Genomic DNA, 21,287 nt, shown 5'->3' on the forward strand with positions numbered 1-21,287 from the left:
TTAATGCATTCGTTTGTTTATTATGATCGAAGATGGAGCGTAAACAAATGGAAGGTTTCCGTTTCAGGCGGCATCATAAAGAAAAAACATTTCATAAATGGCATTCATTTCATTTATTTGAAAGTTCTAATAAAAAATAATTAGAACATTGGTAATAACAAATTCAACATATAATCAATACTGATAAGATTGCTGTCGATGCAAAAACTAACAGATGAGTAAGTGCGTCTGTTTCTTCGTTATGATCAGAGATAAACGGAAACAAAACATTGGTTGTTTTTTTATTGTGCTTTTTGGCGTGTTTAGGAAACGCATGATATAAAATCGCCTTTATTTTGTTAATTCTGGATTTTCAATCATTCAACAAAAGCTAGTCTATAGAGTGATGGTTTTGCTATTCACCATTTGTCTTATACAATAGATATGACAAACATTAAAATTTGTCTGTATTTTGGGTCGTGTTATAACGGGAAATATATGGTGTTTACACCTATCCTGGTTGTAATTTTAACCATTTTTCAAGTTATTAGAACTTTAAAGTATATTAAATGTTTGATTTATTTACAAGAGCAATTTGATATTATAAAGAAATACAGTATAGTAAAAAGAAAGTATTGGAAATGGGGTAGGAAACACATTTGAATAGGCAAATTGCTGGTTGCCATGGCCGCAATGGAATTATTTCTGTTAGTTGTGTGTTTCAAAAATAAGCGATTTTCCATTTATACGAGGTCATTAATCGACCAAATTCTCGCATAATTCGGGGACCCTACTGTATATATATATTATATATATATACATACATATATATATATATTGCTTGACTTACGAACTATGCGACTTACGATTTCAACTTTACGACAATTTTTTTCAGGGTGATGACGTCACAAGTTTATCGGAAATAGGACGAATATTTTCTTATATACATATAAACTGATTTATCTTGGTAAATTATTATTTTCTTTTACTCACACTTGGTGGCATGACCAAGGCTCACTAGAGCTTGAATAGTGTCACTAGGTATTGAGAGACAGCATGCATTAAGCAACCTCTTAGGTGAAAGGATAGCTTTCACTTTTGGCACCATGATCCAGGCTCATTACAGCCTAAATCGCGTCACTAACTAGGAGGTGAGAGATCAGTAGTACACTACAAGTAAAACTTTCAGGTGAAAAAAAACTTTCATCATTGTGCTGTGATCCAGGGTCACTGAAAGCATGAATCACACGCAAGCCTGTGTCGAGAGGCATTGAGCGACCGTTTGTATCAAGCAAACCTTTCATGTGAAAGTGCCTCACAAATGGGAATAGCGAAGATTACTAGTATGAGGATTTGCTGAAAGAGAAGGTCTTCTGTAGTGTGGGAAGATCTTGTGATCTAGATTGGTCTCGAAGTGTATGAAGATCTCAACATATGGAAAGAACTCTGCGTGTAGGAAGATCCTGATAAATTGGTATACATCGTTGAGAAGCAGCAGGTTAAAGGTATCCTGTGACTTGAACGTAACAATAGCTTCAAGAGTAGTTGATAGGAATCTGATCGAGCGGTGTCCAAACGTATGAATACAGAGCACGCAGTGATGGTGTGTGTGGAGATCGGTCAGCTGGAAAGAGTATATGAAGATGTATGTGATGAGACGTAAGCTCCAGCATGATCCTTCTTAGGGCTGCTGTCCTCTTAGGAATGTGATCTCTGGAGCTCTTTTGAAAAGGAGGGACAAGGGCAATGCCCCTCACCACAATCGAGGAGCAAGTGCTAAGTATTGTAACCCTATGTCATTGGGGATTTTGATATCTCAAGGTACTGTTGTGTGAAGCCTGACATTTTCAAACAGCTCAGCCTTCATGAAGTTTCCCTCCCTGCACAATGTTATTTCTCTGGCTGACTCTCATCTCATTCTCTTAGCATCCTTCATTGCGAAAGCATCTCCCACCAGTGTTTGTCAAGCAACTAATATCAAGGTACAATAGAATCTTTTACGAACTGTGGATGTAGGAGTACGTATTAATGTAAACCTCATGTCCAATACAGAATGCTAATACGGCTCTTTAAGGATTGCATCATGTCTCATGAGATTTTGCTGCGTAGAACTCTTATCAGCAAGTGGTGTTCCACATGAACTGTTCAGTCTGTTTTTTATATTAATTTTACTGTTATATTAATTGTCTTTGGATAGATATTCATACGTTCATTGAAAATTAACTACCGTACTGTACTAACAGTGTATTTACAGTACTGTATACAAAATACGAAACTGTACGTAGATACAGGCTATAAAATAATTGACAAGCTAGTAGGGTTGTAAGGCAACCTTACAAAGACAGCAATACCTTATAATTGTGTTGTCTCACCTCAACTAACTAAGCTGTACTATAGTGATGGTACTGCATATATATTACAGTAATTACACTACAGTGTCAGTGATTGTTGTTAGATAGGAACAACAGTATTTTTTGTTCCTTGTACATACGATGGTGATAACTTGCATGTTACGAATCATCTCGCCTTGTATTGTAGCTGTGTTAGTAATGTACAATTACCTTTGTAAAGTAATATCAACTACGACACTGTGATAGATACTACGTGAAAACAATATACTGTACAGTCATACCTCTCTTCACGAAAGACTCTGGTTACGAAATTTTCAAGCTGCGAAACGAGATGCGAATATTTTTATGACTCACTTTATGAAAAATGTTTCATTTTAAGAAAAGATTTGCCAGTCAGGTGGAAAATAAAAGTCACCCAGGGGTAACTATAATAGTACAGTACATATGGAACTGTATATTTAGTATATGTACAGTATTGTACTGTATGTATTGTATTATTTTCTAATTATTATTACATTATGTTGTAATAACTACTTAATTTACATGTACTGTATTAACTTTTAGTTTAGTTATATATTGAATGCTTCAAATGTATTGGGCTGTACAGTATTTCACTGAGGTTATACTGTAGCTTTAATATGAGATCTAATGGGGTGTTTTTTAGGGTTTGGAATTAATTAGGCACTTTGCATGTGAAATCAGACAACACGAAAAAATCACTTTACAAAAGCCACTCTAGAACAAATTAATTTCGCGTTGTGAGGCATTACTGTAGTACAGTAAAGGAATGTGGGAGGTGGGAGGTTGGGCTGTGGCACCCTAGCAGTACCAGCTGAACTCGGTTGAGTCCCTGGTTAGGCTGGAGGAACGTAGAGAGTAGAGGCCCCCTTTTTGGTTTTGTTTCATTTGTTGATGTCGGCTACCCCCCAAAATTGGGGGAAGTGCCTTTGGTATATGTATGTATGTACAGTAAAGGAAAATGAGGTAATTAGGGTATTAGTTGACCACATAAGCTGTTATCACTTGTGGGTGGGGGGGGGGTGTTAAGAGTACTGTAGTCTCACCCTAAGGCACTAATATCAGTCGTCTTTTTGCTCATCACGGGTGTCTCTTACCTAAATCCACCCCCATTAACAGAGGGCTAACTGTAAGTGACCTAGTACTGGAAGATGGCTTGTGAAAACACATCACTCACCAAAACATCTCTTAAAGCTGGGTATGCACTGCTACAACTGGTAAGTACCATTCTTCCTGGTGCATACTATATTCAAATACGCAAGGAGAGATTAACTGCATAAACACGACATTAGCTGGTCGTCATTCTTCGACATAGTCATCGTCGTCTTCTTCTTTGAGAGAAGTAGTAATGTTTGCAGGTTTGGTTGAGGGCACTGCATTTGATACGAGACAGAGTTGTGCATGCTGACATTTCTTCCCGTCGGGGGATAATTTTCGGCACACACTACCCCCCTACAAGACCAAGCACAGGCTGCAGGAGCAGTGCGCTCTGATACTTCTTCCCAGTATGGGATAGTTTTCTGCAAACACCGCTTCTTACTCTCCTCCGTTAGAGATTTTGGTTTTTCCAGTAAGAAGGAAAGAAGGGCAGCACCCTTCATTCTGACCAACAGTGTCTCCCAAGACTTGTATGAAACGAGTTGTGCGAGATGATATTTCTTACCACTGTGGGATAAATTTTGGAACTCGCTCCTCTCGGTATGAGACAGGCTACCTGTTGTACGATCATCAACACTTGTACAGAGTATCTATCTAGTACCTTCGTAGAAGGGCTGATCCTTGGTAATACACTTTCTCTACCACATTATGCAGAGTTATTGTTTAGAGTCACATGTTTTTAGATAATGTCTTCCACTGGTTCTTCCTCTAGAAGTCACAGCATGAGGATACTAATGAAGAGGATGCAACAGAGAAAGAAGAATTTCATGTTGCCTTCTACAGGGCCATGCAGGCCAATGACGGTGTTCCTATGGGAAAATCAACAAGGGCCTCTAAAGAGAGACAGTGCTACCAGGTAGGATGTCCTTAAAGTGCCTTTTAAGGGTCAGGAAGATACAGCATGAAAGAAGGGTGATGCCCCTCCCCTTAACACTTTGGTAGCAAAACCACCTTCCTCAGACAGAGAACAGTGATGTCTAAGGAATGTCAACTTCCTTAAGTTTATGTTGTCGTCATCGTTACAAGGCCATACCAGGAAGAAAGTAAATGGCAAACGGACTTGCTGCCCAACAAGCGTAAGTAGAATATGTGTATAGCAGGTTCAAACATAAAATTGTCACAGTTATCAAGAAACAACTACAAATTTTTGCTATCTTACTTTATATCCCTTGAATTGAGATGCCTACACATTTATCTAAAAGAAAAGGGAAAAGATTGAAAGAACCAGAAATGAGGATGCTGAGAAGTATATACATATACCAAGGCACTACCCCCAATTTTGGGGGGTAGCAGATATCAAACAAATGAAAAAAACAGGACCTTTCCTCTCTACGTTCCTCCTAGCCTGACAAGGGACTCACCCGAGTTCGGCTGGTACTGCTAAGGTGCCACAGCCCACCCTCCCCCGTTATCCACCACAGATGAAGCCTCATAATGGCTAATCCCCTACTGCTGCTACCTCCGCGGTCATCCAAAGCGACCGGAGGAAGAAGCAGGGCCTACTGGAACTGTCACAATCGTTCGCCATTCATTCCTATTCCTAGCACGCTCTCTTCCCTCTCTCACTTCTATCATCCTATTACCCCGAGCTTTCTTCACTCAATCCATCCACCCAAACCTTGGCCTTCCTCTTGTACTTCTCCCATCAAGTCTAGCATTCATCACCTTCTTTAGCAGACATCCATTTTCCATTCTCTCAACATGGCCAAACCACCTCAACATATTCATATCCACTCAAGCTGCTGACTCATTACTTACACCCGTTCTCACCCTCACTACTTCGTTCCTAACCCTATCTACTTGAGATACACCAGCCATACTCCCCAGACACTTCATCTCAAACACATTCAATTTATGTCTACGTCATTTTCATTCCCCACAACTCCGATCCATGCATCACAGTTGGTAAAATCACTTTCTCATACAGAACTCTCTCTACATTCAAGCCCAACCCTCTATTATTTAGCACTCCTTTAACTGCCCCCAACACTTTGCATCCTTCATTCACTCTCTGACATACATCTGTTTTCACTCCACCATTTGCTGCAACAACAGACCCCAAGTACTTAAACTGATCCACCTCCTCAAGTAACTCTCCATTCAACATGACATTCAACCTTGCACTACCCTCCCTTCTCGTACATCTCATAACCTTACTCTTACCCACATTAATCCTCAACTTCCTTCTCTCACATACCCTTCCAAATTCTGTCCCTAATATACCCTTCCAAATTCTGTCACTAATCGACCAAGCTTCTCTTCCGAGTTTGCGACCAGTACAGTATCATCCGCAAACAACAACTAATTTACCTCCCGTTCATGATCATTGTAGTCTACCAGTTTCAATCCTCGTCCAGGCACTTGAGCATTCACCTCTCTCACCACTCCATCAACATATAAGTTAGACAACCATGGCAACATCACACATCCCTGTCTCAGCCCCACTCTCACCGAAAACCAATCGCTCACTTCCTTTCCTATCCTAACACACACTTTAATACCTTTGTAGAAACTTTCCACTGCTTGTAACAACCTTCCACCAATTCTATATAACCTCATCACATTCCACATCGCTTCCCTATCAACTTAATCATACGCTTTCTCCAGCTCCATAAACGCAACATACACCTCCTTAACTTTTGTTAAATATTTCTCGCATATCTGCCTAACTGTAAAAATCTGATTTATACATCCCCACTTCTTCTAAAACCACCCTGTACTCCTAAGATTGCATTCTCTGTTTTATCCTTAATCCTATTAATCAGTACATAAATATACACGGTTAAATATTTAGAAGTATGTTGGTAATATCCAGCAGCCAAAATCAATGTGATAGCTCAGTTGCCTGATGGGTATGTGGGATGGCTAACCTCCAGCTACTACTACCACCTAATTTCAAGGTTTAATGCCAGTTTCCAGCTTTGCTGAAATCATCCTCCTCCTATCAAAGGATGATGGTTTGTACTCATGTAGGAACAAATAACCCTTAATAGCATTCTAACCTCACAGAAACTGAAAGCAATTTACTACGTGATGAAAGTTTATTTAAATCGATAGGAAAAAAAATACAGTGTTCCCAACATCCTTTTAGTATATAACAAAACCTTGTTAAAAAAAAAAAAAAAAATCATCATCTTACCTGACTTGCTCCATTTTCTCCAACTAACGGTGACGTCACATGACCACTAACATCTGTTGAGAAAAAGGAAAGGAAAGATATTACACATATGTCCTCATCAGTGACTTTAGTCATTACTGGTTCTTAATTAGCAAAAATGTAAGCCTAAAAAAATTCCTTTAAACTTATTTTTTCTGGCACAACTATAAACCTTCGTCCTTTATATAGGATAGATTATCAGCCAAGCTGGAATATACAACAACTAAACTTAAAATGAGGTACAAACAAGTAGTTAATAACTGAAGCAGGGAAGCCATGGCCGACTGTTTGCTCACTGAAAGCTTTTTCTAATTTCAGCCCCCCAGTGGGAGCAAACATTCTGCCATTGGCTGGAGTTCTTGACTTTTAATTACTTTTTTTCCCAGCATTTTTGTGATTCTTTGCATGTCTACAGTTAAGCAAATTTAACTTTAATTTCTTTCTTATTTTAATTTAACTCAAATAGGGAATGACCTTTAGCACCCTTTAAGGTTTAAAGGTTGCTCATGAAAGCCCGAGGGAAGGAACAGTGACAATGCCCTAGACTGACCATATAGTGTATACGGTACTATGATCAGCACCCAAGCCCCTCTCTAGCCAAGCTAGGACCAGAGAGGGCAAGGCTATGGCTGCTGATGACTCGGCAGGTAGACCTATAGGCTCCCCCAACCCTAGCTAACCAGGATGGTGAGGTTGCGGATACAAGAAACTATTGAGTTTGAGCGCGACTCGAATCTCAGTCTGGCAGATTGCTAGGCAGGGACAATAACAATAGGCTACCACAACCCCACAGTCTTCTCGGTTGTCCTTCCTCCTCTCTTACGAGTTCAGAAAAAGACGATATCAGAAGCAACAAATTACATTGCCAATTGGAGTTTCCTTCGGTTAAAGCGCTTGCCGGCAATGCATCTCCAAGCGCAGAGTTGGACTTTGAATCATCATTTACCAAGGAATGTGTTACTTAGCGAGCACAAGGAAACCCTGCATGACAGACCATGTCAGTGTTCAGTGCGATCTCCATACAATCAACATAGCGAACATAGGGTGCATGCCCTATATTCGCTATGTTGATACTGTACTCACCTTACTCACCCCAAGCACCCAACATGTGCCAGAACTTTATGTGATCCCATGGATTCGTATGCTCTCCCCATCATGGAAGAGACATGCTTAGTGTCAGCATGTCTCCCACTCGCCCTGCCTGTATTCGAGATGGATCTCAGTGTTAGTAACATATTTCTCAACATGAACCCACACATCTGAAACTATTAGCTCTTTGAACGCTCACATGGAACAACCGACCTGTCCCCCACCTCTCCTGAGCTTGCAGTAGAATAGCGCATAGAAAAAGCAAGCTACCATTTCACGTGCCTTGCTGGCGAGCGTTCAACCTGTGCGAGAGGTTGGGAATAGGAGAGTTATCACGTGCCTCAACCTTTTGCGCTCACTACGTAGACACTCCACAACATTGCAGCCAGTAATTCAGAAGAGCACCATTCTCACAAGGATCACTGTGTTACTGAGCAACATGTCTCTTGACACACGTGCAGGCATAGCTGTGTGCACGCACCTGAACCCGTTAACTCTCCAGAGCGCTCGCGTGGTTTGACTCTTCTGACTCCAATAAACCATTCACTCCCCTGAGCTTTTGTGGTAGCATGTTCTCAGTTTGTTAAGGTTGGAACAGGTGGGGTACCACGCTTAAGTGATGATCGTGTGTGGATTAACTTGCCTGTCCTCACTAGACAATCCCTTCTCTCCTGATCCTGCTGTGGTAGTGCACTTAACTGTTAGGGGTTACAACAGGTGGGATATCGCACTAACCCCAGCTCACGCATAGTTTTGTTAGGTGTTCGGAATAGGTGGGTTACAACGCATACCCCACACTAACAAACATCAAAACTTTGCGAAGCAAGTCACCCAGACACACTTCAACTCTTTACGCGCCACAGATACACCTCAACACTTAGCACATTGCATAGACACTCCCCACAAAATTCAACATGTACCCTGACACATAGTGCGTCCAGGATGGAGCATAAAGGAGAAGCTTTCATGTTCTGGAAGGAGCGAAACTTGCTACACCACTTCCTGGGCCACTACCACAGGTGCTATGAAGAATGTATCCTGGGACCTATGAGTGTAATCCTGAGGACACAGTGCTGTGAAAGTGGTCTGTCCCTTCGAGAAGCCTGCCTTCAACACTCGGGCTACTTGATGGTTCTTTCTGAAGGATAGTTTTACTAATCCCTCTGACTTCATGACCTCTAGCAGATGGTATTTCAGGAGATTTTCTTCTTTGTCCTCTCTGTGCTAACTGATAGTCTGTAAGTGTAGCCTATATAATCTTGTTCGTTCAATGTAGAGCCTTACAGGACACCGAAGCAAGTCGACAGGATTATCGTTCACACCTTTCAGCGAAGATACTGAAAAGGATTCAAATGGTCACTGATCAATGGGTTTTGTGTTTTTCTCACAACTTCGGGAATGAACACTAATGAGACGTCTCCCGGGAATATGCCACCAAGTAAGATAGACCATGCAACTCTCCCACTTTTTTTGTTGAATCCAAGTCAAATAAAATACTATTTTAGTCAGAGGCTTACGTCAAGGGTTTGTAAGGAGCCTTCCAGAGTAAGCTAAGGATTCGGTCACACTCCAAGCTGAGGGGTTCATTTCCCAAGGGGGACAAGAATAGTTGAAAACACTGCATTGAAGCTGATAAATCCCAGAGGAAGAGAGGACTACTACTCCCCTTAGTCTGAAGACTTGGTTCAGGGCTCAGCAAAAGCCTATAACCACCAAACCTGAAAGGAGTCTCTTATCACCATGAGGCAGAGATCCTGAAGGACCTGGCCTCATGTATGACAAATTCGTAGTTAACTTGTATTTTTCCTAACGATACAACCTATTTATTTAGGGGCATTACTTTCTGCGAAGCTGAAGTGACGAGCCCTTAAAATTTAGCGAGGGTTAACTACCTATACCGCTAGTTAGCGGAGGGGTAGGGGGGGGGGGGGTAGCTTGCTACCGCATCCACTCACACACCGTTGATTTAGCTCACTTTCCTTGGAGGTAGGACTTCAAGGGGATAGGGCTGGTGGACAAGATTGTATAAATAGATAAGGTTTGTACCGTTAGGAAAAATATAAATTACCTATGAATTTGTCATTTGTTCCGTAACTGGAATACAAACCTACGCTATTTATTTAGGGGGGCTCACCCATTAGGAAGAGTGGACGTCCTTGCAAATCTGGCTTTTGGCTTTACCCGGGGGGTCCTTATCTAAGTATGTTAGTACAGTATTCAAAATAAGGAGTTCCTACGCATGCTGTGTTGAGATATTCAGAAGTGTGACTGTCTAGGTAAAGTTTTTCCAAGTCTTTTTGTAAGAAAAACTGTTGTAACCAAGACTTTCCCAATACCACCTCGCCAGGGTATGGGGACACAACAGTATTAGCTTAATACTAGGTGCACAAGGGAGCAACAATTAAGCCTACCATGCGCCTTGATGGGATTGATGTTATTTCTTAGATCAGCATCAGTTTGGCGAATGTTAATCAATGGTTAACGGTTGGGTATCGTGGTTACTGTGCAGCTGGAGTGTGCTCGCGAGTAGTCACCTGTTGACAAGCCACTGATGGGGGTTGTCGACCGTCTGCCGATCACTTTAGTGGATTGGTGTGATGGCGAACGGCGAGTTGCGAGAAGTGTGTTGTATGCCTTACGATCTAGGGAACCACGGGCAGAGGTTGACTAGTAAGTGCGGCACACGAACTGCTTGTGAACGGTGAATTGGCGATCTGTGTCGAAGATGGTAACTGACAGGCAGATGAAAGCTCTGGTCAGTCAGCCAAGAAGGTTGGCAATTAATGAGTTGGTGATCAGCTTGGAGAGCCCTGAGAGACAGAAGAATAGTTAAATGATCGTCAGTTGGTGATCAGTGAGCCATTATGATCAGTGATCGATGGCAGACCAGCGATCAGTGAGATAAAAGATCAGCAAGCTGACGATTGGCTGGTCAGAGATCAGCGAGCTGAGGTCGATGATCGAAGAAAGACAAGCTGCCCAACGGCGATCTAGTGATCGGCAAGCTGATGACTGGTTATTGACTAGCAATCGGCGATTGGCACGCTAGCAATCTGAGATCACTAGCAATTAGCGAGACTGGAGATCAATGATCAGAGAGAGATGAGCCAGCAATTGGCGATCTGGTGATCGGCGAGCTAGCGATCAGTAAACGGTGATCTAGCGATCAGTCGGTTGATGATTTTTCATTGGTGGAAGATCTCTTGATTTTTCATTGGTGGAAGATGAACTAGTGATCGGTGTTCTGGTAATTAAGAGATTTGCGAGCTAATGATAGGCCGTTTGCAACATTCAGATAGTGTTTACTGACGGTGGTACTATCAGGAAAAACTCCTGAAGAGAAAGGGACCAAGGGTTCCCTGTGAGGAGTCTCGACTGATGGTTGATGTGTTTGATTCCTTGTGGAAGATGGAATCTTCAGGAACTTGAACACTTCTGTGAAGCCTCTTCCCTTTTTTCCCGGAGGCCATGCTGTAATGCGTTTGCGAAAAGGGGAATGGGACAATGGTGAACTGTCAAAAAGTTTTCATTCTTTTTGCCTCTTGCGCGAGTGTGCAGGAGAGTACTGGAGCGATGGCGCACAGGATGATACTGGTGCTCAGTTTCTGCTGAAACGCACTTTTCGGTAAATGCGCAGAAGAGCGGTGGCGAGCAGGCAAGCCCTGGCTCTTTGGCAAGACCTGGCGCATTGGCGAGCATTGTATCTGAGAGCGCAGGTGTGCAGAAGAGCGCTTGTGCGCAAGTGAACATTGGCGAGCGCTGGATTTGAGAGTGCAAGTGCGCAGGAGAGCACTAGCGTGCAGTAAGGCACTGTTCAGCGTGTTGTGCAGACTTCCTAGAATGCGCAGAAGTGCGAGAGTGGTTGCGTGGGCGAGAACTCGCTCGTAGGGGAGCGCTTGCGCGCGGAGAAGTGTGCTGGCGCATGCGTGGATGATTGCTGGCGGGCGCGTTAAGAGTACTGGCATGCGCACGGAAGAGTGCGCAGAAGACTGCTGGTGCGCGCAGACTAAAGACTGCACGCGCGCGGAAGACTATTGGCGTGCACGCACTCGCGAAAGAGTGCAGCCGCGCGCGTGGAAGACTGCAGGCGCGCACGCACGGAAGAGTGCTGGTGCACAGGAGAGAGCTGGCGCGCAAGCAAACGCTGGTGCGCAGGAGCGCGCTAGCACTATGCCCGTAGGAGACCAAAGTTGCCAGGCACGCGCTGAGGTTTCGGGGAGCTCTGTTGCACTGGCAATCGTAGGTTGGCTGGTGAGCTGGCAAACGTTGCTGTGTGGCGAGGTTGCGCTGGTAGGTTGGCAGGTCAGCTGCTAGGTCGATCAGAAACTGGGATGTGCCCTTTGGAAGGGTGAACAACAACTGATGTTGATCGCAAACGATCAGAGTCCAGGACTAGCTGCAGCGTCGGTATGAGAAGGTCCAGAAATAGATGATGACCATGAGGGCTTGCGGACCAGCAAGCTGACCTTCAGCCGTAGCAATTCTCTGAAGAGGAGTCTCTATGAATGGCCCTCTCGCAAACGAGAGGTGATCACTTCGCAGGAGAGACTTGCCTAAGGCTATGCTCCGCCCCCAAAGGAAGAGAGACTCAGCAAGGGGGAGCGTAGTCTAGGCGAAGACAGCAACAGCAGTCGGAGTCGATGAAGTGATGAAGAAGATGCAGGAAGTTCTCCCTAGGAAGGGAAAAACAACCCCACACCTGTGGAGGAAAAGTCTCCCTCAGAAGGGAAAGTAGTCCAACCCCAGGAGGCAAACCTCCTGGTAGTGCTCTTAAGATGATCGGACTTGAGCGCTGCCTGAGAAAATGTAGCTGGAGCTAGTTCCTAGAAGATGAAGTGCTGATCAGGAGCTGCCACGGGTGTACTTCTAAGAGAAGAGATGACGCCTATGATGACGTCCTCTGAGGGTCAACAGTGACAGCAGATTCCCCAAGCAGGAACTGAACAGCTCTGCTTCGTTGGCTCTTTTAGACAAATGAAGAAGAACTGCATCGCTAACTGGGGAAAAATAAAATAAATTATGTAACAAAAAACTTCCTCAGGAGGAACACCTAGTCCGCGAAGGAAAAGGAGACCACCGAGCGAACAAACATAAAATAAGAACTGCGCCCTCCCTTACCCGGTCATCATCCACGGGAGAAGGGGAGCAGAGAGTAACTGTAATAAATCAAGAATTACAATTATTTAAATCAACAAAAAATATTCACTAATAGGAAGAACCACTGATCCTCCGAAGGGAAGTGTTCCCCAAGGGGAAGAAGCTGAAGAGTTGAAACACAAACAATTACAATTTCACTTAAATAATTAAGAAAGCAATCGGAAGCTCAACCTAACCCACGAACGAGAAAGGTGCTCCCCCCCGTTAGTACACTTGGAGGCCCATGAAAGGTGAACAGCCTTGAGAAGAGAAAGACCGAAGTCAAATCTCTGAAAGGCTACACTCCCTTCCCTCAGTAATCCAATGTTCCCGGTGGGAGAGGGAAAGGCGAAGTCAACGGTAGGTTATCCGCCCATGAGAAGACTGATGGTCAAGGGGGGAGAGGTCAGAAGGGAAGGTTCCCCAGCCTTGCGCAAGTGTCTTGAGAACCTGTCATATACGTTATCACACGCACAGCACAAACACTGAAAAGGAAACTTACAACATTCCTATACAGGTAGTCGCTGACTTACGACGGGGATCGGGACTGAGAGATGCGCCGTAAGTCGATTTCGTCATATGTCGAACTAAAGAGGTGAAGTTTCCGTAAATTTATTATGATGCGTTATGATTCGGTAATCATCTCAATCATATTTTATCAATATTTTCTTACTGTCTATCATTATTCCATTCTGTTTCATAGGATATCATATGCTCTATTAATGCATTTTTGTATTCTATTTCTTAATTTTGGAAGCATTTTACCAATCGAGAAGTACTTAAAACTTTGTCTACCTTTGGTTATGATCAGCTGATCTGAAAGTGCCGCTACCTACCATATCAAAATATGGCGTACATACGTATGGCATATTTTTTTTTCTTTTAGAATTTCTTAACTTATTAGAAATATCTTCATGAATATTACATCAGCGCCAACATGTTAAAGGGAATCAGTTTCCATACAGTTCGTCTAATCATTAGGTATAATGCAAAGTTGTACAGTAGCTCTTTCTCTGTGCGTGTGTGCGCGCTCGCTTTCGCAATCGTATACGGGTACAGTAGTTCATTTTTAAAGCTTCATACAGTATTCTATTTTTAGTTCAATATTAAGCCTTCATATTTCATTAGACATTATTGTTTTTTTTTTATTTTTCAATGTCTTGATCATATCAATAATAAACAAATACTTTTGATTTACTTTCGGTTGGCATCAGCTGATCTCAAGGTCACGCTGCCATGTATATATATACATCTCTCTCAAAGAAGAAGAAGAAGAAGAAGAAGGCCAAGATCTCAATAACCTACAATCTCGTGAACGTAGCGATATCTGTGGCAATCAATGATAACATCTGATTGTCGCGAACGACAACCTGACTGACTAGGAAGACAAGGTGATGAGCCTAGCCCCTGCGATCGTTGAACGGAATAAATTCTGAACTCATCCTTGGATTGTCACTAACGACATCCTGACCGACCAGATGGACGAGCTGATGAGACTCGTCCCTATGATCATTGAACAGAATAAAATTCTGATCAAATCATTGGAATGTCGCGAAGGACATCCTGATCGACTAGGAAAACAAGATAATGAGTTTAGCCCCTGCAATCGTTAAGGAGAAGGAAGATTGGTCGATTCGGCGATTGTCGAACAAGCCATTGGTTGACGATCGTTCTTGATCTTGCAATCCTCAATAAGCGTAAGCTGCATACACACTGAAACATTGCCTATAGGGAGAAAGAGGAAAGCTACAGAATGTTGGGAGACGATGAGATCGGCAGAAGGCGACAAAACTCGCTGTCAGCAGAAGTCGAAGGAAGGGAAAACAAGAGTAGACCTAGTCGGCAGCTAAGATGTCAGCCACAGCCACAGTCACCGACTTCTCACCCGATGTCATGAAGAGCTGAGAAAAGAATAAAGTATTCAAAGTTGCTCCCCTCAAAGGGGGAAGAACAAACCCAACCCGCGAACGGAAAAGATAGCCCCTAAGAGGAGTCGTCAGTGCAGAGGAATCTCTGATAACTCACAGAACGAACATAAACATCCAACGGGAAAGAACGCCCCCCAAGAGGAGACGTCAGCGCAGAGGAATCTCTGATAACTCGCAGAAGCTGCATACGCAATGAAACATTGCCTGTAGGGAGAAAGAGGAATGCTACGGAATGTTGGGAGACGATGAGATCGGCAGAAGGCGAGAAGACTCGTTGTCAGCAGAAGTCGAAGGAAGGGCAAACAAGAGTAGACTTAGTCGACAGCTAAGACATCAGCCGCAGCCACAGTCACCGACTTCTCACCAGATGTCATGAAGCGCTAAGAAAAGAATAAAGTATTCAAAGTTGCTTCCCTCCGAGGGGGAAGGCATCTCTGATAATTCGCAGAACGAACATAAACATCCAACGGGAAAGAAACCCCCAAGAGGAGTCGTCAGCGCAGAGGAATCTGATAACTCGCAGAACGAACATCGACATCTGAAATCGCCACATCACCCTGTAATGGAGCATCGTGTAGAAACACAAGTCATAGCTGTAAAGAATAGAATGAGCCTAAAACAATAATGGTAAATGGCTAAGCCTTGAAGGGAGAGAGAGGAGACGTCCGCTCTCTACCAGCCTTCAGCCAACCCCCCTTACCTACCCACTCTAGTGGTTAGGTAGGGTTGCCATCTCGCACTTAAAATTTAATGGCTGCCTTCCAGCTTCGCTAGAAGTAATATCCAATAGAGGAAGGTTTGTTATGGGAACATAGGAAAATTTTAAACTTTAAACCAGTTGGTTCTTTATTATGGTTGTTAAACCAAATAAAGCAGAGGAAACCAACATGTCCACTATCCTCTGAGCCGAAATAAAAAGAGGCTCGTGTTAGCTACTGCGAGTGTGAGCGGGGTGGTTGGTCTAGGCCCCGCTTACTAGCTGAGGGGAGAACACCTCGCTAAACCTTTTACTGCTAGTTTCAGCTGTCGCCAAATATATCGTCATGGTAGAGATGAAAGGTTTGTACAAGTTCTGAAGATTTAGAAATTAGTAATCTTTTCATTCTGAATAAAAAAAATCATCAATAAATTCACTATTTCATAAACTATTAAAGCCCTTGCACTTTAACACTTACCTGATACTAAATCATGTTTGTGAGGTTCATGGAAATGGCGATGTAGCTGCACTGGAGTAGGTAGCAGTCCGGAGCTTTCTGTTGTGGTGTCACCTTCTGTCTCAGTTCCTACACTCAGGCCACTATCACAAGCCTAAAAACATCAGTGAAAAGAGTTAATACATATAGTACATACTATAGTTATGCATTTCATACGGAAGTAAATAATACTGCTACAGAAAATTAAACTTATGTTCAACAACTCAACTTATAAACTAACATGACTTACTGTATTTCAAGGGAAATTTCCCAAAATTCCTATGCTATTCATTCCACTCTATGATAAAAAAATCTATGTGTGAAAACCCTTTTGACATAATATGTGGGGATTACGGCACTGGTGTAAACAATGACTTTCACTAACTGCCACCTTTATTTCTTAATCCTCTCTTGGCCAGTGGTATTTGAAGCCGTGTATTATTATTTGGGTATAATTTCAGTGTCATCTACAAATTTAATTTTTCTCTAGTTCAGTCTTATATTAGGATAGAAAATAAGGTTTCTTTATTGAGTGCGCTCAGAATGTTTAGTGATTATGACAAATTCGGACATAATTTGTATTTTTCCTAACCATACAAACCTTAGCTATTTACATAGGGTTTACTTTCGGCGTAGCTGAAAATGACAAGCCATTAGATTTTTAATGAGGGTTAACTACCCCCGCGCTAGTTAGCAAGGGGGTAGGGGAAGGGGTAGCTTGCTACCCCTCCCACCCCCACACACCGGTGAAATGTCTCACTTCACTTAGAGGTAGGACTTGTCTTGGGGGACAGGGCTGGCGGGCAAATGTGTGTAAATAGCTAAGGTTTGTATGGTTAGGAAAAATACAAATTATCTCCGAATTTGTCATTTTTTCCGTAACCGAAATACAAACCACGCTATTTACATAGGGTGACTTAACCCTTAGGAAGGGTGGAAAGTCCCCAGCCTTACTGGCTTTGGCTTTACCCGGGGACTCAGAATCTGAGTGAGTAGCACTCGAGAAAGAGTCCCTGCACCTTACAAGTGCAAGGAACGTGTGGCCTACATAAGTTTGTGTGTGGAGGAATAGAGTGTGACTCGTCCTAGGAAGTTGACCTGGAGTCCTTTAGATGGAATTCTAGGCTAGGACGTTCCCAATACCACCTCGTCAGGGTATGGGGGACGCGACAGTATTGACTTAATACTAGGAACACAAGGGAGCATGGTTTACCTGCAGAGGTTGAGGTCAGCTATGCAGAGACCTGGATGCTGATTTCCCCAAGAGAGGGGAGGATGAAGAAGGAAGTAAGAGCCAGGCATACTCTTTCATTCACGCAGACTGAGACCGGGTAACAATGCCCTCAACCTTCCGCTACCTGTCCAAAAAGGAGCCTAAGGTTAGACCAGCTGTTGTGCAGCCACCACGGGGCCGATAGAAAAGGTATCGAGGCTCCTGTGGGTCACGTCCTGCAGGTAGTGGGCTGTGAAGGTCGTTTGACGCTTCCAGACCCCAGCTTGAAGCACCTGCGTCACAGAGAAGTTTCTCTTAAAGGCCAGGGACGTAGCGATGCCCCTGACGTCGTGTGCCCTAGGGCGACGTGACGGAGGAGGGTCAGGATTCAAGGCGTGATGGATAACCCTTCGAATCCAAGCCGAGATGGTGTTCTTGGTGACCATCCTCTTAGTCCTTCCCGTGCTTACAAACAACGCCTGCACACGGGGACGAACTGCAGCTGTCCTCTTCAAGTAACGCCTCAGACTCCTCACTGGGCATAATAGCAGATGGTCTGGGTCACTTGTTACAGAACGGAGACTCGTGACCCTGAAGGAGTCGAACCGTGGGTCCGGCACTCCAGGGTTCTGAGTCTTGGCAACAAACTCAGGGACGAACTTGAACGTTACCTCCCCCCCATCCCCTTGAATGGGCGATGTCGTATGAGAGACCATGAAGTTCACCAACTCGTTTGGCAGAGGACAACGTGAGTAGGAAAGCCGTCTTCCAAGTCAGGTGGCGATCAGAGGCCTGGCGTAATGGTTCGAAAGGAGGTCTCTTCAGAGCCCTGAGAACCCGAACCACGATCCATGGAGGAGGTCTCACTTCCGACTGAGGGCAGGTAAGCTCATAGCTACGTATGAGTAAAGAGAGTTCTAGCGAGGAAGAAATGTCCACTCCTTTCAGCCTAAAGGCAAGGCTTAAGGCTGAGCGATAGCCTTTCACCGCCGAGACCGAAAGGCGCATTTCTTCACGCAAATACACGAGGAACTCCGCTATTGCTGGAATAGTGGCATCGAGTGGAGAGATACCCCTCCCACGACACCAACCACAGAACTCTCTCCACTTCGCCTGGTAGACTCCCGCGGAGGACTTTCGCAGGTGACGAGACATTCTTTCCACAACCTGCTGCGAAAAGCCTCTCCCCGTGAGGAGACGCTGGATAGTCTCCAGGCGTGAAGCCGAAGCGAGGCTACGGCTTTGTGGAAGATGTTGCAATGTGGCTGTCTGAGTATCTCGTGTTGTGGGGGAAGTTCTCTCGGAAGTTCCGTTAGGAGTTGCAGAAGGTCCGGGAACCATTCCGCGTGATGCCATAGCGGAGCTATTAAGGTCATAGACAGGTTGACCGATAGTCTGGTCCTGTTGAGCACCCTTCTCATCAGACAAAACGGTGGGAAGGTGTACACGTCAATGTTGTCCCACCGCTGTTGGAAAGCATCTTGCCAGAGAGCCTTGGGGTCCGGGACTGGGGAGCAGTACAGAGGCAGCTTGAAATTCAAGGCCGTCGCGAACAGGTCCACCGTCGGGGAACCCCACAAAGTCAGGACTTTGTTGGCTATCTGAGGCTCCAAAGACCACTTGGTACTCACTATCTGCGAAGCTCTGCTCAGACTGTCGGCGAGCACATTCCTCTTGCCAGGAATGAAGCGAGCTGATAGTGTTATCGAGTGGTCTTCGGACCACCTCAGAACCTCTACTGCAAGATGGGATAGCTGTTGTGAAAAGGTACCTCCCTGCTTGTTGATATAAGCCACTACCGTGGTGTTGTCGCTCATCACCACCACGGAGTGGCCTGCCAGGGTCCGTTGGAACTGCTGAAGAGCCAGATACACGGCCTTCATCTCTAGCAGGTTGATGTGTAGGTACTTTTCTGATTCTGACCAAAGGCCCTCTGGTTCAGAATGTGGCCCCCCCCCCCTTCTTTTGACGCATCCGAGAACAGTGTCAAATCCGGGGGAAGGACAAGAAGATCCACTCCCTTCCGTAGGTTTTCGTCGATCAGCCACCACCGCAGGTCCGCCTGTTCTGTGGGTCCAATAGGGACCAGAGAGTCCGGGGAATCGGAGCCCTGACTCCACCGGGACTTGAGCCGCCATTGCAGGGATCTCATCCTGAGACGGCCGTTCGGGACCAGACGGGCCAGGGAGGCTAGGTGACCTAAAAGACGTAACCATGATTGGGCTGGAAGCTCTTCCCGCCTGAGGAAGGGCTCTGCCACCCTCCTCAGCCTTGCTATCCTGTCGTCTGATGGAAAGGCTTTGTGGAGATTGGCGTCTAATAACATGCCTAGATAAACCAGTCGCTGGGACGGCTGCAGAGAGGACTTCTCGAGATTTACCATGATCCCCAGATCTTGGCAAAGTCCCAGAAGCCTGTCTCGGTGTCGAAGAAGGGTCAACTCCGAGTCTGCCAGGATCAGCCAGTCGTCCAGATATCGGAGGAGACGGATGCCGTTCCTGTGCGCCCATGACGAAATCAGGGTGAACACTCTGGTGAACACCCGAGGTGCTTAGGAGAGACTGAAGCACAGTACCTTGAACTGGTAGGTCTTGCTGTCTAGGCTGAATTTCAAGTACTTCCTGGAAGACGGATGGATTGGGATCTGGAAGTACGCGTCCTTCAGATCCAGTGTGCACATGAAGTCTTGTGGTCTCACTGCAAGTCTGACCGTGTCCGCTGTCTACATGCTGAACGAAGTTTGTTTGACAAACTTGTTCAGAGCTGAGAGATCAATGACGGGTCTCCAGCCTCCAGACGCCTTCTTTACAAGAAACAGTCGACTGAAGAAGCCTGGGGAGCCGTCGACGACCTCTTGGAGAGCATCCTTCTTGAGCATGGTCTCGACTTCCGCCCGAAGGGCTAGCCCCTTTGCCAATCCCATGGCATAGGAGCTCAACGACACTGGATTCGCTGTCAGGGGAGGTTGAGATGTTGTGAATGGGACACGATAACCTTGGCCGATCACAGAGACTGTCCAAGAATAGGCCCTATGTTGCTGCCACCTGTGCACGCAACTTTGTAGGCATCCCCCCACAGGTGGATACGCGGGAGGACTGCCACTCCTAGCGTTTACGGCCACGGCCGCTCCCTCTAGAAGTCTTGCCTCCCCTGGAGGACTTACCACCCCTCTTATCCTTGACAGGAAAGAGCTGTGGCTTAGACACCTTCGTCTTAGCTGCCGGAGCCTGCTTCGGTGTCCTGCGAGGCTGCTGTTGTGGAGCTGGAGGCTTGTAGGGCAGAGATGTGAGGGCCCTTTGGAGGAGCGAATCCTGATTCGACATCCTCCACCTCTCAGCTGTGCTGCGTTCCACATCCTTGGGCTCAAACAAGCTTCCTCCAAGGATGGAGGAGTGTCTGAGCCTGCAGACATCCATGGCGGGGACCTTCGGATGGAACTTCTCGGTCACCGCATCGCGTCGCTTTAAGATCGAGTTGGCCCACAGGTTGGTAACCTGGTGGGCCAGGAACTCGATGGAGTGAGTGCCCGAGAGGAGGAAGGTCTCCAGGGCCTTCCTATTGCTCTCCTTAGACAAGTCCTCGGAGCGCAATAGGATGCCCAGAGAACCCAGCCAGACGTCCAGCCACGAAGTGGCCTAAATGGCACACTTCGCGACCTTCTCCTGGCTAAGGATCTCCGAAGCCGAGAATGTCACCTGCTGGAAGGAGAGCTTCTCAAGAGGAGTTACCCTTGTGAGCTCTTCCACCGAGTGGAGGGGAAGAGCTACACTGGACTCCCCCATGATCTCAAAATACCTCCTCTGCTGTAAACGAGGAGGTGGGAGGAGTTTGTTGCCGGCAGAGGAACGGCTGGAGGAGGTGAGTTCCGAGAGCTGAGCTTCGACCTTGTCTCTGGCACTCTTCACCCCCTGGGACCAAAGCAAAGCCGCGCTGGCCCTTGGGGGTTTCTGGGTACCATAGACTTGGTCTAGGACCGTAACCTTGCCTTCACGAGGGGCGATCTCCGGGTCCTTGAACCTGTTGAGTTGCCTCATCAGATTCAAGACCTACCAGAAGGCATGCTCA

At 45.3% G+C, this 21,287-nt stretch overlaps 1 protein-coding gene across 1 annotated transcript in view; it reads right to left on the bottom strand.

The window, feature by feature from the left end:
* Positions 1-21,287, bottom strand: part of LOC137654010 (uncharacterized) — a 107,065-nt gene that overhangs the window by 55,836 nt on the left and 29,942 nt on the right. Inside the window, exons 2-3 of the mRNA XM_068387644.1 lie at positions 15,992-16,124; positions 6,646-6,698 (exon numbers count right to left, since the gene is read on the bottom strand). Coding sequence (XP_068243745.1) covers positions 6,646-6,698; positions 15,992-16,124 — 186 coding nt within the window. The remainder of the gene's footprint in view (positions 1-6,645; positions 6,699-15,991; positions 16,125-21,287) is intronic.

Source organism: Palaemon carinicauda, chromosome 15 (assembly GCF_036898095.1).
Source record: "Palaemon carinicauda isolate YSFRI2023 chromosome 15, ASM3689809v2, whole genome shotgun sequence".
Lineage (NCBI taxonomy): Eukaryota > Metazoa > Arthropoda > Malacostraca > Decapoda > Palaemonidae > Palaemon > Palaemon carinicauda.